Source organism: Phocoena sinus, chromosome 11 (genome assembly GCF_008692025.1).
Source record: "Phocoena sinus isolate mPhoSin1 chromosome 11, mPhoSin1.pri, whole genome shotgun sequence".
NCBI classification, from domain to species: Eukaryota; Metazoa; Chordata; class Mammalia; order Artiodactyla; family Phocoenidae; genus Phocoena; species Phocoena sinus.
In genome coordinates this window covers 44,926,452-44,944,238 of record NC_045773.1, presented here as the reverse complement: position 1 = coordinate 44,944,238, position 17,787 = coordinate 44,926,452, and the positions used below count along the sequence as shown (strand labels likewise).

Genomic DNA, 17,787 nt, shown 5'->3' with positions numbered 1-17,787 from the left:
CTCTGTTATGAATAGGCAGCCTCTGTACCTGGTTATAGTAGCTATCACTCTGGAATCATCCTGGGATTCCCTTTGCCTCTTTCCTGTGTTCTCCGCTTCCTTGGTTTATTTCCTCGTGCTGACTGTTGGGAGTATATGAGAGGAGTGGTAGTACAATAAGCGATTTTGGAAAGGTAATAACAAGCCAGATTGTGAAGGGCCTTGTATGCCGCGATAAGGGATTTAGCTTCTCTCAAGGGTTTTAGCAACTGCTGAGGATATTTTATAGGTGAATAATGTATTTGCTTTTATGGAAGATCACTGTGGCTGCAACTTGTAGAATAGGTGGAAGAAAGCAAAGTTAGACAAAGCCTGCTACAGTAATTCAAGAAAGATATAAGGATGCATTGAAATAGGGCAGTGACAGTGTGAGTGTTGTTCTCATAGAAATTGGGTATCAGTTGGACACCTGAGAGAGGAAGGAAGAGTCAAGGAGGGTGCTCATTGATGACCCTTATAAGATTATCATGCTTAGGGTAGGTGCCAAGTTTAGTGTTGGATGTGCAATACAAAGAATTGCACTATATCCTGTACCCACATTCACCAGATGTTAACGTTTTACCTTATTTGCTTTATAGTTTCTATCTTTTATCATGTGAGTGAGTGAGTGTCTGTGTGTGTGTGTATTTCTATTCATTTGAGATGAGGTCACTGACCTGATGCTCCTTTACCTCTAATTCACTGAATATTCCCTAAAAAATAAGCCATCAATTTAAAAAGCAAGAAGCTAACATTTATTTAACATAAATTGCTAATCTGGACCATATTCAGATTTTGAAATTGTCCCAGTAATGTTCTTTGACGTGAAATAAAACTTCCAGATCTTGAATTGCAGTCAGTTATCATGACTCTCTAGTCTTCTATAATCTGGAACAGTTTTTAAGTCCATGGCTAGTGGGTATTTGAATGGTTTTGGAATTAGGCACGTGGATGTGTGGGAGCAATGTTAATGCGGGAAACAGATTTGTGGTTTTGGTCCTTGGACCACAGTGTATAAATTAGAACTTGGGAGCTGACTGTGGGGAAATGGGCTTTCTACTGTCGACTGGAAAGGTGGAAACAGATCTATTACTCAAAGGCACCTTGGTGTTGATTCTGTTTTTTACTCCAATTGATGAATTAGTTTATTTGGTTCAGGATCTAGGTCAGCCTGATGCAGAGGTACAGATAAATAGTTATATAGATGTATAGATATATCTCCATCCTTAAACAGAAGCATATACCTGACTGTGTAAGCTCTTCCTGCCTGACAATATAGCACTCAATGTAAAAGAACTTTGGCAAAAAATTGAGCTGTTTACATCTACGTTGGACACACAGTGTCACTGCTAGGTGCTTACCTCTGTCAAGGACTCTAGGGAACTTAACGTTCCTGCTCTCTGTAGCCATCTTGCTAACAGTACGATTCCATATTTCTGCCTACTTACATTCATTAACGCTGTGTGTGTGTGTATTCCATTTTTTTGCATATCAATAGGCACCTGAAGTGCAAATCTGTCAGAAGAGAAAATGACACTAATACTTCTCAACACTTATTCCTCTGTGTTGTATTAAACCTTTAATTAAAGAATGTTATAGGGCTTCCCTGGTGGCGCAGTGGTTGAGAGTCTGCCTGCCGATGCAGGGGACACGGGTTTGAACCCTGGTCTGGGAGGATCCCACATGCCACGGAGCAACTAGGCCCGTGAGCCACAACTACTCAGCCTGCGTGTCTGGAGCTTGTGCTCCGGAACGAGAGAGGCCGCGACAGTGAGAGGCCCGCGCACCACGATGAGGAGTGGCCCCCGCTCTCCGCAACTGGAGAAAGCCCTCACACAGAAACGAAGACCCAACACAGCCAAAAATAACTAAATAAAATAAATAAAATTAAAAAAAAAAAAAAAAAAAAGAATGTTATAGAAATAGAGGTTTTCCTTTTGTATCCTATACTGGCTTTTTTTTTTTTTTTGCTGTACGCGGGCCTCTCACTGTTGTGGCCCCTCCCGTGGTGGCGGGTCGCAGGCTTAGCGGCCATGGCTCACGGGCCCAGCCGCTCTGCGGCATGTGGAATCCTCCCGGACCGGGGCACGAACCCGTGTCCCCTGCATCGGCAGGCGGACTCTCAACCACTGCGCCATCAGGGAAGCCCTGGCTGTTGTTTTTATTTTATGTCTGTAGGACCTCAGCTGTGTAGACTAGAGACGTGATCTCTGTGTGTGCAGGTTTGCTCAGAAGTTGATGCCTCCATGCAGTTGTGACTTTCAGTTCTAGTTATTTATAGCTACGCTTCTAGTCGTGTGATGGAGGGGTTAAGAAGCAGGCTTTGTCATCTGCCTGGCCTGGATTTGAATTCAATTTTGTGAATTGGGGCAAAGTGCTTAAATTTTCAAGATTCCTTTTCCTCTTTAAAATAGGGATAATATTATCAACTCTTCATAACTTCTTTTCAGGTTTAAATGAGATCATACATATTAATAACTTGGTATAGGGAGCAGCACAAATTAAAAATGCAAACGCAATAGCTGATATTATTTTATTTTCTGCTATCTGTTTGGTTATTACAGTCTATTGACCCTCAGAGTTGACTGCTCTATTTATTTCATGTTTTCTCAAAAAATATTCTAATGTCTCCCACAGGATTTTGTCTCTACAATTATCCGTTTACTGGACAGCCCCTCGACATCCATCAGAGCAAAATCCTTCCTGGTTCTTTTGTATATTTTGATTCATAACCACGAGATGCTGCTGCTCAGTTGCCAAGCACGGTAAGATTTTCTCTGACAGTTTCACCAATGACGTCAATTTGACCCCTGCTTATTAGTTTTATTAGTAGTATTTCTTGGCCCCTATGTACCTGGTATTCAAAATTTTTTTCCTAGATTTTTCCAAGGGTTTAATGTTTCACTTGTCACCTCAGCTTGGAAACGCTGAAGCAGGATGTTGGGAAGTGCTTGGAGTTTCCTAGATCTGAGTACAGTCCAAGGCAGGGTGTTAAAGTTGGTTTTGGTTTACATTTTTGCAAGGCGTTCTTGACTGGTGGTTTGGTCATAGTTCTGATTTGTGTGAGCTTCTGGAATGAGTAGCTGAAAGCCCAGAGGAGCAGCCTAGAAAAGCGGAGGAAGAGGCAGGGCGAGGATCAGGAGTACATGGACTGGTTCTCGACTAGGCAGATCTCTCACTGTCTCTGGGTCTCACCTCCTTCCTCTAAAAGGAGAAGCTGTTCTGATGCACCTCAGGTTCCCTTCATCCTTTTTTTTTTTTTTTTTTTTTTTTTTTTTTTTTTTTTTTTTTTTTTTTTTTTTGCGGTACACGGGCCTCACTGTTGTGGCCTCTCCCGTTGCGGAGCACAGGCCCTGGACGCGCAGGCTCAGCGGCCAGGGCTCACGGGCCCAGCCGCTCCGCGGCATGTGGGATCTTCCCGGACCGGAACACGAACCCGTGTCCCCTGCATCGGCAGGCGGACTCTCAACCACTGCGCCACCAGGGAAGCCCCTCCCTTCATCCTTTGATGCTTCTCGATTAACGTTTTTGAAACTGTCTGGTCCGTGCTCTTGAACATACGGTTTATCGCCTATTTCTCGATCTGGCTTTTTACTTGTTGTAGGATACTGGGGAGATCCTAGAATTGCTGAGATGGATCTAGGCTAGGAACTAGAAAACTTCTCCTGGAAACAGAGAGTAAATGTTTTAGGATTTACGGGTCAAGAAGCAAAATTGCTAACACATATATATGGAATCTAAAAAAAAAAAAACAAATTGTTCTGAAGAACCTAGGAGCAGGACAGGTATAAAGACGCAGATGTAGAGAGTGGACTTGAGGACACGGGGTGGGGGGAAGGGTGAGCTGGGACGAAGTGAGAGAGTGGCATGGACATGTATACACTACCAAATGTAAAATAGATAGCTAGTGGGAAGTAGCCACATAGCACAGGGAGATCAGCTCAGTGCTTTGTGACCACCTAGAGGGGTGGGATAGGGAGGGTGGGAGGGAGACACAAGAGGGAGGAGATATGGGGATATATGTGTGTCAAAACTCAGATTTGTTTAGGCTTTGTAGATTAAAATTAATAATATAAATTACTTTCAAAATCACATAGGTAGCCAGTCCAGACTATGGAAGAATGGTTGGTATTTGTTCCTTTTTGCTTTGCAGCCCAGGTATTACACTAGTGAGCATATAAAATGCAATGTTGAATATAAAGGTATGCGAAAGGGAGGCAGACTTCAGGTTAGCGAGATGTTAAAGTTCTCTGTGATGAGTTTGTATAGCAAACTCTTCTCCCTTCCACACCTGTGCCTTGAAACTCCGCTAGCAGCTGTGTTTCCGAGCTAACCGTGTTGCTGCCTGTCTGCCAGAGAAGTGAAACCTCATATCAGGAGCCCACGGTAACCTTTGCTACATTATGTAGATATTTTTTCCTGCTTACCATCATCACCATCAGCCTTTTATGGATTAACTTTCAGCACGGTTTCTATGATGTCAGCTCTCAAATCTATCTCGTACAACAGGCAGTGAAATTGAGCTGTCAGGGTTAGATAAAAATGATATAATAGCCCCCAAGTGTTCACCTATTTCTCCAAACGATTTCATACTCATATTGAAAATGACAGAAGATAAAACAGGGTCTCGTGTGTCTCTAGAAATGATAACCCTCTGAGGGATGAATGGTCTTGTAAGTTCATTGTGTAGGTTTGCTGTGAGCCAGCAACGTCAATGCCTCCTGATGGATCAGGTTTTCCTAGAGGTTTTTTGTTTGTTTCCCCATAGCATTGCTATTAATATGGTAATCAGTGGGGAAAAAAATCTGCTTTGATCTTAAAAGATTTTTTTTTAAAAAAAGAAACGTTTACTTTGTATAATTGGTTAACTGTGTGGGAAAATATTTTGTCAGCTTATACCATACAAAAGTCAATTCCAGATGTATTAAAGAATTATATATGAGAAAGAAACTGTAAACAGCTGGAAGAAAATATGTTTACATATGGGCAAGGAGAGCTTTTCTGAGCAGAAAAGGATTGAAAGAAACCATGAAAGGAGATAGTGATAGTTTAGCTTAGAAACTTTTATAACCCCCGCAAATCATAAATAAAATTTCATGGTAAGAAAATCTGTAAATTATTGCATCGTATATAACACAGAGTTAATCTGTGTACTGTAAAAAAGATTCATAAAGATATTCAGCTTCAAGTCTAATCAGAGAAATGCAAATTAAAATAACCAAATACTGTTTCTACCCATCATAATGTCAAATCAAGGGAAGAAAGCTTGCACTGTCTTATATCCAAAGTACTATCTTATATCCAAAGTACAGTTACAGGGGCAACTTTTAGCCAGTAGGTGAGGTTACCTTTTTGAGGGCATTTAAAAATGTGTATCATGAATCCTTATGATTCAGAAGTTCCACTGTTATAAATAAACTTGAATCACAGATTGGTACTTTTCCGGGGATGTCAAGTACCTGAAGGATGTGAACCAGCCTTTTCTTGGTTGCTTAGATTTTTGTTAACTTTAGCTTTTAGATATGGAAGTACCGTGAGGCTCTTCAGAGAATCTCCTGGGTAGCCCCAGTCTGCACTGTTTGACAGCAACGTAATATTCCCTTGGTGATCATGAATCACTCACTCTTAATCAGTAGAGTAATCCTCTTCATCCCCCAAAATGGAATTTTTGCTATGTCCTCTGGTGGAAACCTTTCTTCCTTGGACCCCTTCCAGCAGAGCTCAGGGTCATGGAGACTGGAAGTAAAAATCTTGGGAGTGGGCTATTAGGTATAATACTGAGAGGCAGTCACTCCCACTTCTACCCCTTGATTACCAGCCCTGTGTGTTTTGACTGTGGGGAAGGCAAAAGCATGTATTTTGTTTCCTGGTTCAACGCATACACTTTGTTGTTGTAAGATAGGACCCAGTTTTTCGTTGTGTCGTTTCCCAGCTGGCAGCACGACTGAGTTTGCAGTCGGCCATTCCTCCTTTCAGCCAAGCCAGGTGCCTCTGGGTGATGGCGTACTTGCTGATGAGCAGGTTTAGTGGGCTTGAGCATATTACCACCTTTCTTTTGCTATTAGTAAGTTGCTTGATCAGATATAGTGTTACATTGATTATCGTGATGATAAATAAGGTATTTCTTAAGTCCGTACTTAGTGGCACTGGCAGAGGCATGTGGCAAGGACAGCGAGTCCATATTCAGGGTATAACTGTTCCAGCGAGGAGAGTTTACTGCCCCTTTTGTACACCAACCTGTTGCTAGATGACTGGCTGTTCCCCCCAGGACATGGGGCCAGGCTGAGGGCTCAGCACCGGTTTCTCGTGTTGGCTGGAGCGGCAGAATCTAGGCCATCGTTGATGAGGAGCATTCCTTACATTGAGTGTTCGGATTCTAATGTACATTTTGGGGAGGACACAACTCTTCAGAATACAGTGACCCAAAGATCAGGGTCGTGATTCACTTATTGATGCTTCCCTGGGGCGCCATGCATCACCCCTGTTTTCCAGGCACCGAGAATATCAGTAGACATGCTAGGTCATAAGGCCCAGCGTATGGCAAAGCAGCTTACACTGCAAGTTGGAATTGCAGCAGAGCCTTTATTCACTCCAATTCCGCTAAAAACTATTAAATTTATGAGTCTCTCAGATAATGAGTCCGAGGGACACATTCAAAGGTGGTATGTATGTATTGCCTCCTAAGTTCACAAAGCCTACTTTTTGGGTCATAATCAGTAGCAGATGCAATAACTTGTCTTTGACCTGGAGGGATAGCCCAACATGCTGTAGACCACTGAGCCCTAGGAACTTCATTGAGGGCTAGTAGACCATGGATTTTTATGCGGTTTATCTGTCTCTCACATGTTTTACTAAGCCAACTAAAGTGCTTGCTGCTACCTGTTTCTCAGATCCAGTCAGCCTCATGTCATCAAAGTGCTAGTGCACAAGTACAGGTGTGATGTTGGTGGGCCATCAAGAGGATGTAGATCTTTGCGGACTGTTTTGATGGCCAAGAGCAGGATCGTTAGCATAGCTCAAAGGCAAGGCAGTTCTCAAAACAGAACTTTACTGTTTGCCCCGAGTAAGAAGCAAACACGTGCTGGCGGTTCTTCCAGTTGCATACGTAGAACAAAGCCTTTGCCAGGTCGGTAGCGAGTACCACCTCAGGGCGATGTTGATTTGCTCCAGTAGAGGTACCAGACCTGAAACTGCAGCTGCAGTTGGAATCACAACCTCTTTATATTTTGGATAATCCACACAGTCATTTTCTAAGATTGTTCACAGACCAGACAGGCGAATGGGGATATGATAGATTTTATCAATCCCGTACCTTTCAATTTTTTTGATGTTGGTATCCATCCATTCCTATGATTTGGTTTTCTATGGATATGGGTTACTATCTTTTTTAAAGAGGGGACATGCCAGGGGCTTCTGTTTGTCTCTTTTTACCATAATAGCCCTCACTGCACAGATCAGATGGCCGATGTGTGGATTCTGCTAGTTGCCAACTATGTCTATTCCAGTTATAAATTTAGGAGCTGAAGAAATAAGCATGGAGTAGGTCCATACATGTGGTGTGTCAGTGTAATTTGAATTTGGGCCAAAACTGACTATAGCCTGACCATCGCAACCCAAGAGACGGTAGCTGTCATTACAAACAGAAGTGTTGGATGATGAGTTTGTTGAAGATCCCATATTTTTTTTTTATTAATATTTTATTATTTTTTATTGACGTAGAGCTGATTTACAAAGTTTCAGGTATACAGCAAAGTAATTCATCTATATATACATATATATTTTTTCAGATTCTTTTTCATTATAGGTTATTAGAAGATATTGAATATAGTTCCCTGTACTATGCATTAGGTCCCTTGTTGTTAATCTATTTTATACGTAAGTAGTCTGTATCTGTTAATTCCAGATTATCCCTCCCTCCCAAGATCCCATATTTAAACTACAAATTTTTCCTTAAGGGGGAAAATACACTTATAAGTTAAAGGATGTGCAGTAGATACATGAAAATGTGTTTAGATTGAAGTGAAGCAAAGAAAAGCATGGTGTCTTGATTTTCTGGAATAGTGTATGGTTTCACCAAGGAACTGTGTGTGAGGTGGTCCAGGGTGAATCCAAGTGGGATGGATTAGCCACAGTTTGCATCTCATGTCAGCGTCATACTGCACATGGGGAGATCTGCAGTAGAAATAGACAGTGGAGTAGTCCACTGATGGGCACCGAGCCCAGTAGGACCAGAAGGGGAGGGGATGTCTCAGGGGGGTAGGAATGGGGGTGGGGCAGGGGTGAGAGCGTCCTGGAGGAACCCGGGTTAAGGTAAAGCAGGGGGTGTGGCTTCTTCATTTTTAAACCCCGTATAATTGATTTCTCACTATGTGAATGTGCCATCCTCTCAGTAAGAGACTGGTGGAATCTTGTCTGCGGTTCACACCATTTCCAGGCAGCCAGCTCTTCTCTGCTCTTGAGCTCCCTTCCGTTTCTCCTGTTCACCTGCATACTCGTAACTCCTCATTGCCCGCCTGGCTGACTTCCTCTCTCATCATTTATCTGTGCCATTACCAGATTCATATTCCTCAAATGCCACTTTCATGAAGTCATTCCTTTGCTTTTTCCTTCAGTCTCCCTGTGACCCCTCTCCTCTTAGTTACCATGGCCTTTGTTCCAGGTTTGCTGATACTAATTTCTTTAAAAATGGTTCATAGGGCTTCCCTGGTGGCGCAGTGGTTGAGAGTCCGCCTGCCGATGCAGGGGACACAGGTTCGTGCCCCGGTCTGGGAAGATCCCACATGCCGCGGAGCGGCTGGGCCCGTGAGCCATGGCTGCTGAGCCTGCGCGTCCGGAGCCTGTGCTCCACAACAGGAGAGGCCACAACAGTGAGAGGCCCGCGTACCGCAAAAAAAAAAAAAAAAAAAATGGTTCATAGCGTTGAGAAACTCACCTCTTCGTATCAGCTTCAAAGTGTAAACTTGTTCCCCTGCCATTCAGAGCTTAGGGTTCTGCTGGGGTTCTCCTTGCTTCCCACGCACATTTTTCCTTCATGTGAGCTTGGGCCTTCCCTTAATGCACTTATATCTGCACCATCATCCTTAGGAAATTCTTTGAAGGTTCTGGCTGTGAATGGTGCAATTTCCTGTTTTTCGGGATAATGTGAATCTCCTTTGGGAATGTGAAGAAAAAAAAAAAAAGGGAAGTATAATATTTGGGTTCAGTTGGCCAACTTGAACCAGAATTTGCCTCTGTAGTTGCAGGGCTCACGGTAGGAAGTTAGCATACATTCTTTGCTTTTGTCCCGCCTCAGTCTCTTCTTTGCTGGTTCTCCCTCTTCTGCATCTTCCTGGGCCCTCTGTTTCTCTTACGTTGCTATCCTAATGTGATTTCACCTAATCCAGTGGCTTCACATACCATCTATTTATTGATATGCACCTGTATGACCTCTCTACACTCCAGCCTTATATTATCTTAACATATTCAATGGCATGCCCGAGAGGAATCTTCAAGTTGCCATAAACGAACCAAATCTGTTCCCGAAGTCCACTTCCACTGCCAGACTCCCCCATCTCAATACTTGGATTACTGTTCAGATTGTTTATCTTTTTAACTTGATATCTTTGTAGACCACTAAGAAATAACATTTGCAGTTCCATCGTAGAACAATTTTGAAGTGTTTATGGACACTACCCTCAAATGTTTCCACATTTTATTTCCTTCATAGAATGTGAATTCTTTTACTAACTAATGTTCCGCTGTCAGTAAAGTCAATTTATTCTACTATAGCCTGTGTAAACACATCCTGTAATGTGAAGGCGTCAGGGAGGGCATGAAGAAATGAAGCATCATTCTAGAGTGAGTTTTATATTATTTTTAAATATATTATTTATAATATATTATATGGACCCCTTCAGTCTTTTATTTCTCCCAGCAGAGGTAATAGATATTTTCTTATGTGTTAACAGTCTGTGCTAGTGGTTGAAGAGTGAGTAGTTTTTGCCTTAAAGAAATGGTATTTCATACTGTCGTAATTAAGTAGCACGTTATTAAATTTTGCAATAGATAATACAGATTTTAGAAAAAATTGATTCCTTAGAGATAAGTGTGAATTTACTTTTTATACTCTGTAAACTTTGATGGGATTTCTTTTGTATTCTCTGATTTCCAAAAGATAAACATTTCCATTTTCCCTGCCCTCTGTTTCTGGCAACCCTGTTATTTATATGGAGGATTTCCAGGCATAGGGAAAGAACCACTTTTGAATCATCTCAGTCTCTGGTTGGGTTAAGGTGATCCAGGATTATATGTAAATCCTGTCTCGGGAAGTCTAACCCTAGGCCTCAAAATATCCTTCCACTGTTCACAGACCATGTGGATAGAGTCTAACACTCATCAGAAAGTACTCAGGCGTATGAGAAGATAAGATGATACGATACAAAAACCAAATGAGATAAACTACAGTATCCCCAGGGGTTACAATGGAGTTAATCAGATATAGACCTTAAAATAACTACGATCAGTATATTCAAAGAATTTGGAAGATGGAGAATTTCAGTAGACAATTAGAACTATAAAGACAAACAAAGTGGATGTTCAGTAACTGAGAGGAAGAACTCAGTGGATCGGGTTAACTGCAGATTAGACACAGCTGAATAGAGATTAATATACTGTACTCAAATCATCTGGGATCAATGGAGAGCAACAAAAGGATGGAAAATATGGAGAAGAGCAGGAGACAGAAGAAAACAGTGGGGAAATGAGGGTTTTTAACAATAAATGGTGCTGGATCATTTTGGCATCAATATAAAAAAACCCTTTATCTCTAAATTACAATGTACAAAGGAGTTAATTCATGTAGATTGCACATTGAAATGTAAAAAGATAAAACAATAAAATTTCCAGTAGATTAGACACATGAACATTTCTTTTTTTTTTTTTTTTGCTTTACATAGCTTCAGTTTTATATCTAGGACATTGTATTTATCATTAGTATTCAGTAATACTTTAAAAAGTGTATAAATCATTGAACACTAAAAAATAGTCCCAAGAACTATAAATCTGTATTTACTTTCTTCTTTGAAACTCCTATTTGTTTTTCTTTTTTTTTTTTTAAAACATCTTTATTGGGGTATAATTGCTTTACAATGGTGTGTTAGTTTCTGCTTTATAACAAAGTGAATCAGCTATACATATACATATGTTCCCATATGTCTTCCCTCTTGCGTCTCCCTCCCTCCCACTCTCCCCATCCCACCCCTCCAGGCTGTCACAAAGCACCGAGCTAATATCCCTGTGCCTTGTGGCTGCTTCCCCCCAGCTATCTACCTTACTACCTTTTATTAGTGTGTATATGTCCATGACTCTCTCTTGCCCTGTCAAAACTCACCCTTCCCCCTCCCCATATCCTCAAGTCCGTTCTCCAGTAGGTCTGCGTCTTTATTCCTGTCTTACCCCTAGGTTCTTCATGACATTTTTTTTTCCCTTAAATTCCATATATATGTGTTAGCATACGGTATTTGTCTTTTTCTTTCTGACTTACTTGAACATTTCTTCATTACCTTGGAGTTAGACCAAGAGTTTTTAGCAGGACAAAGGAAAGTATTGATAAACTGGATTGCCTTAAAATTAAGAGCTTCTCTTCATCAGAATGCATCACTAATAAAGTAACAAGACAAGCCATAGAGTAGGGAAAAGTATCTGCTATACACATAATCGACATGTGGCTAAAATATATAAACAACTGAAGGGCAGATAACCCAATAGAAAACTGAGCACAAACTTGAACAGGAACTTTACAGAACTGGTTTTCTTTGAATGGCCAATTAATACCTGAAAAGATATGTTAATCATCATCAGGAAAATGCACTTTGGTCACAATGAAATACCAATGGGTGTCCTGAAGCATGGCTATAATTAAAAAGCCTGATAATGCAGAATTGTGGCAAGGATGTAGAGTAACTGAAATTCTTATACCTGCCTGTTGCAGTGTAAATGGACTTAATCACTTTGGAAAACTGATCATCAGCCATGCCTATTAATCTGAATCTAGGCATACCTTATGATCCAGCAATTTCACTTCCAAATATATGTCCAACAGAAATGTTTCCATGCATTCAGCATAAGAAGTGCTTGGCCATATTCATTAATTGAAATAGCCCCAATGTCCATCAACAGTAAAATGAATAAACTGTGATATATTCACACACTGGAATACCACACAGCAAGGAAAAAGAATGTAGATGAAGATCTGCAAATATAATATCAAACAAAGAAGGCGTGCTCTCAGATAACTGGTAATATTTAGTCTGGTGGTTGAAGAGTTGAGGGAATGCCAACCTGTTCTAGAAGTACTCAGCGCATGGGCGGATTTTGTTGACTTTGAGCTTCACACCAAGATCATTTCTATGGGCATTTTGACATGAACTTTAGCATCAGTATCACTAGGGTGTTTCTCTTGGGCCAGTTAGTTTCACCGAAGTGCGTTGCAGGTGTCAGCCTGGAGGGCAGGGACCTGGCTGCCTGGGTCTGGGGAGCCACCCTGGGGAAGGCGGCTGGAAGTTCTAGTATTCATTGTGCAGAAATTCACCTAGTCTCCTGGTTTTGTTTGGTGGCCACCTCTTTTTTTTTTTTTTTTTTGGCCGTACCATGTGGCTTGTGGAATCTTAGTTCCTCTACCAGGGATTGAACCCGTGCCCTCGGCAATGAAAACACAGAGTCTTAACCACTGGACCGCTGGGGAATTCCCCCGGTGGCTCCCTCTTTGACTTAGTTTGCTTTCTCCTAGTCTAGAAACGTTCTGTTTGACTTTCTTTAGAGAATAAATCTCTAGACTTCCACGTGTGTGCAAGTCTGGCGGTAGTCACCTAGATTCATTGGGTAGAGGAGGTAATCTACAAATCAAACACTTTTTAATCAGATTTTGCCAAATATTTGTACTTTTGCTCCCTTTCCTTCATCCTTCATTTTTAGAAGTATCTTTTCAATGCATGGTACCAGGGCAAGTGGTTATCTACTTGGAAAAACAGTGGAATTAGATTTCTTTTGAAATCCATATGATAAATCAGTTTCCAGTGGATTGAAGACTTCCGTGTGAAAGACACTCAAAGGAGAAGAAAGAGAAAGAAGGAAAAAAAAAAAAGGAAGGGGAAGAGGGACAGTTCTGGATCATATAAATAATGCCTCCAAGTCAATAACAAAAGATCAATAACCCGTGGGAGAATGTGCAAAAGACCGGAACAGGTATTGCACAAAAGAGAAAATATGAACAACAAAGAAATATCAGAATATGCTTACCATATTAATAATTACTAAAGTTCGCATTAATACCACCCATTTCTTTTTTTTTTAATTGAAGTATAGTTGATTTGCAGTATTGTGTTAGTTTCAGGTGTACAGCAAAGTGAGTTATACATATATATATCTATATTTTTTCAATTCTTTTCTGCTGTAGTTTATTATAAGATACTGAATATAGTTCCCTCTGCTACACAGTGAGTCCTTGTTGTTTATCTGTTTTATACATAGTAGTGTGTATCTGTTAATCCCATACTCTCAATTTATCCCTCTCCCCCCTTCCCCCTTTGGTAGCCGTAAGTTTGTTTTCTATGTCTGTGAGTCTGTTTCTGTTTTGTAGAGAAGTTCATCCCATTTATAATTAGAAAACTGAAGCTTTAAAGAGCTTAAGAAATTTGGGCTTCTCTGGTGGCACAGTGGTTGAGAGTCTGCCTGCGGATGCAGGGGACACGGGTTCGTGCCCCGGTCCGGGAAGATCCCGCATGCCGTGGAGCAGCTAGGCCCGTGAGCCATGGCTGCCAGGCCTGCGCACCCAGAGCCTGTGTAAGCTTAAGAGATTTGTTCAAGATCACGCTGTTAGAAAGTGCTAGGGCTGGGAATTATAGCCAGATTTGTTGAAATCTCTGTCAATATTATCAAGTTAAAAGAATCACCCTACTGAAGGAAAGGAGAAAAATAATCTAGAAATCATAATGGGGCACAGGCCGTAATAAAGTTTTGGGCTACTGGTGTGGTATTGCTGTTGATTTACCTCTTCTTTAAAGTCAGCCTGACTCTTGGCACAGTGAGAAGATGGAGGTCTATAGCTCTTACAGAAAGGGGTAGGGCACACAGCATTTATCACCTGGTAGCGTATCCTGTGTAATTGAGCATTACATCACCTAAAAATTTTTTTTAAAAAATTGGCTGTGTAGAACAATGATACTGCCTCATGTTTGCAAAACATTTTAACTTAAGTTTTGAATAGGTAACTCCTACTCATGGTTCATAATCCAGAAGAAATCAAAAAGTAAGAAATTACACGTCATGCTCCACAGCCCCAGATTACCACCATGCGAAATAAAGCGTTATTATTACTTGCTTATTCATCCTTCCAGAATTTTTTTTTAAATCCAAGCAAAAGTGAGTATAGATTATATTCCTCTCTTGTTACACAAAAGCATACTATTTTGAACTTTGCTTGTTTTACTTAAGGTACCTCGCGTTTTTTTCCCAAAATATACGTAGAGCTTGCTCCTTGTTTTGGTAGCTACATTGTAACAGTGGACTGTATTTTATTTAACCAGTTCCCTTTTGCTGGACAGTTTCCGCCTCAAATTTTTGCTGTGTGTCATATGTATACAGGTATTTTAATAGGAATTGGAAATGTTTTTTCCCAATTTGTCTTAAAAATTTTTTAGCTTTATTGAGATATAATTGACATATAGAATTATAAGATATTTAAAGTGTACATCGTGGTGCTTTGATATATACATACATTGAGAAAGGATCCTCCCATCTAGGTAACACATCTGTCACTTCACATATTTTCTGTTTTTGTGTTTGGTGAGAACATTTAAGTTTTACTCTTAGCAAATTTGAACCGTATAATACAGTGTTCTCAATTATAGTCACCAGGTTTTACGTTAGACCCTCAGACCTTATTCATCTTGTAGCTTAAAGTTTTGTACCCTTATACCAGCTTCTCACTATTTACCCCAACCCCTGGCAACCACTTTTCTATTCTTAGTTTCCTTTGAGTTTGATGTTTTTTTTTAGATTCCACATATAAGTAATACCGTGCAGTGTTTATCTTTCTGGCTGATTTTAACCTAGCATAATGTCCTTAAGTTCCATCCTTGTGTTGCAAAGCAATGATAATTCCATTGCATGTATACACCACATCTTTTTTTTATCCATTTATCTATTGATGACCAAACGGGGGACGTATTTTTCCCCAATTTATTTGTCTCTTGGTTTTGCTCATGGTATCTTTTCCTAAGCAGAAGATTCTTTTACTTCTTATGTGATCCAGCAGTATAATCAAACAGTAGAATTAAGAAAAAGGCCTTGGGGGAAATAAGGACCAAGGAATTGATGTAGAGAACTAGGTAAAGTCTTACAGCAATCTCAACAGCCATATGTATCTATTCAGCTGATGTTTATTGAGCCCTTATTTTGTGTCAGGAACTATGCCCATAAGTGCAATGATGTTGTGGTGAGAAAAATCAGATACAGTCCTTGCCCTTGGCTATTTTTAAATTTACTGGAATGACAAACATTATCAGATAACAAAAAAATATATCAAGAAACTGCAGTTAGGTAAGGGCCTTAATGCTATGAGACAATGTCATAGGTTTAATTTAAGAAGTCAGTGAAAACTGCAGTGAATTATGGAATATGTATAGGAGTTCACCAGCAAGGAGCGGAGAGAAAAACCATGCAGGCAGAGAGGCAGTACCTTGTTGCTGGGGGAGGTATTGAGTTTGAGGGACTGTAAGAAGAACAGTATGACTGCTGGGGAGAGAAAGCAAGTGGAAGCTGGAGAGATAGTTGAGGGTGTTGTAAGTTATGATAAGGAGTGTTAAGAACTCCCATGTTAAGAAGAGTGGGGTTCCACTGAAGGGTTTTAAACACGGGAGCAAGGTGGTGGACAAGATCAGTTTAGATGTAAAGTGTGTAAGGGTTAGACAGAGTAGAAGCAGGTAGGCCAGCTAGGAGGCTCTGGTCATAGAAGAAGGAGAAGGGAGTTTGGAAGCTTGCATTTGGTGAGGAGTGGAAAAGTGTGATGGTTTAAGGAGTATTTAATGATTGACTTGGTGTGGGAAGTGAGAGAAAGGGCGGTGAGAAGGATGACTCCTAGGTGTCTGGCTTGTAGAGAGTGACGCTGTATGGTGGAATATTATATTCTGAAAGACAACCAGTTTTGTTGGGATGATAATGGTGTTTTTTGGGGATCTGTAGAGTTAGGAATGCCTTTGAGACAAGGAAAAGCAGATGTCAAGTCAAGTCAGCAGTTGAATGTACAGGTCTGTAGCTTGAGACACCAGGTTTGGGCTGTACATAGGTGATTGGAAAATGTCTGTGTAGATAGGTGGTAAATTAAATCATGGGTGGGGATGAGATGACCTGCGTGAGATGGGTAGAAAGAAAAGAGTAGTGGACCCAGAACTGAGTTTTGATAGATTTGAGCATTTAGGAGCATGAACCAACAAAAGACCCAGAGAAGGAACAGCTAAAGAAACCAGAGAAGGAAACTAGAACCGTATGCTGTCATGATGTGTAGACGAGCAGGAGTGGCAGGTGTATTGAACCCTGCCGAATTGTTCAGACAGGTGAAGGCAGACAGGTGTCCATTGGCTTTGATGTCATGGAGGTTGTTGGTGACCTCAGAGCAAGTGATGGGAGTGAGAGCACATTGTGGTGGGTTGAGGAAGTTAGGAGGAAAATTGGAGATACAAGCTGTAGATTTCTCTTTTAAGAGGTTTTACCGAGAAAGGGAGGAGAGAGGCAATGGGGCAGTTGGTAGAAGGACGTGAAAAGCGTTTTGTTAAATGGGAGAGTGTGAATATATAGAAGCAGAAAACGAGTAATTGGCAGTTTTAAGGTTCTGAGAAAGTGGAAGGGAATGTGATCCAAAGCACAGTTGGAAGGAGAGAGAGGTCTGCAGTTGTGATGGGAGGAAAGGAGCCTAGGATAGGACGCACAGTAAACTGAGAATTAGGAAGAAGAGTTTTTTTCATGATGCTATTTTCTCTCTACAGTAGGAGGCAAAAGCACTCACTGAGAGTCTCATGAGAGGATGGAAATTTCAGGGTATAAAGAGAAGAAAAATTGGAAGATAGACTGGGAATAAGTCGACCAGTGAAATGTAGTTGGGTCACTGGTACTGTCCAGTGCCACTGAGTATTGGTGACATGCATTTACAATAGAGTGAATCTGCCCCGTATTTAACTTGAGCAGGCTCTCTGCAGATGTACAGAAAGTATATAGATCATTGGATTCATCCAAATCATTTGGCTGCTTGGGTGCAAAGAAAAGAAAGAGGGCAAGAGTGTAAGTGAAGAAGTTCTGATGGATTGGGAGAAGATGTCATGGATTCAGTTAGTGGAAGTTCCCAGCAGGCTGAAGAACTGTCACAGTGCAAGATTGTGCAAGTAGGAATAAGAGCAGATTATGGTCAGAGGGCATGTTTGTAATACTTAGCTTGGAGGGGATGCAGTTAAATGCCGGAATCTTTAATGTTGGAAAAGCTGTTCAGCAGATGGCGAGACTGGGCAGGGAGATATCGCGACCCATCTTGGGGAACCGAAAAGGAAGATGGTATTTTCTGGTCCCGCTCCTTAGCTGGGCTGATGGAACAGGTGTCAACTAACCAAACTTCTGATTTGGTTTCATTCCCAGGTGTTTACTAATAGGGCTCCAAATAATAATAAGCAGGAAGGCAAAAGGCTGCATAAATCTACTAAGAGAACCACGTAAATGCTAAGTGTTAAGATTTCAGTGTACGTTACG

The 17,787-nt window shown here is 41.0% G+C and overlaps 1 protein-coding gene across 7 annotated transcripts in view; it reads left to right on the top strand.

Moving 5' to 3' along the window:
• Window positions 1-17,787, top strand: part of ULK4 (unc-51 like kinase 4) — a 530,371-nt gene that overhangs the window by 132,081 nt on the left and 380,503 nt on the right. For all 7 annotated transcript variants that reach the window (XR_004352053.1, XR_004352054.1, XR_004352055.1 and 4 more), the window contains one exon: window positions 2,656-2,783. Coding sequence is in view for 4 of the 7 variants with exons in the window: in XM_032647445.1 (XP_032503336.1) it covers window positions 2,656-2,783 (128 nt within the window). In the remaining 3 variants the exon portion in view is untranslated. The remainder of the gene's footprint in view (window positions 1-2,655; window positions 2,784-17,787) is intronic.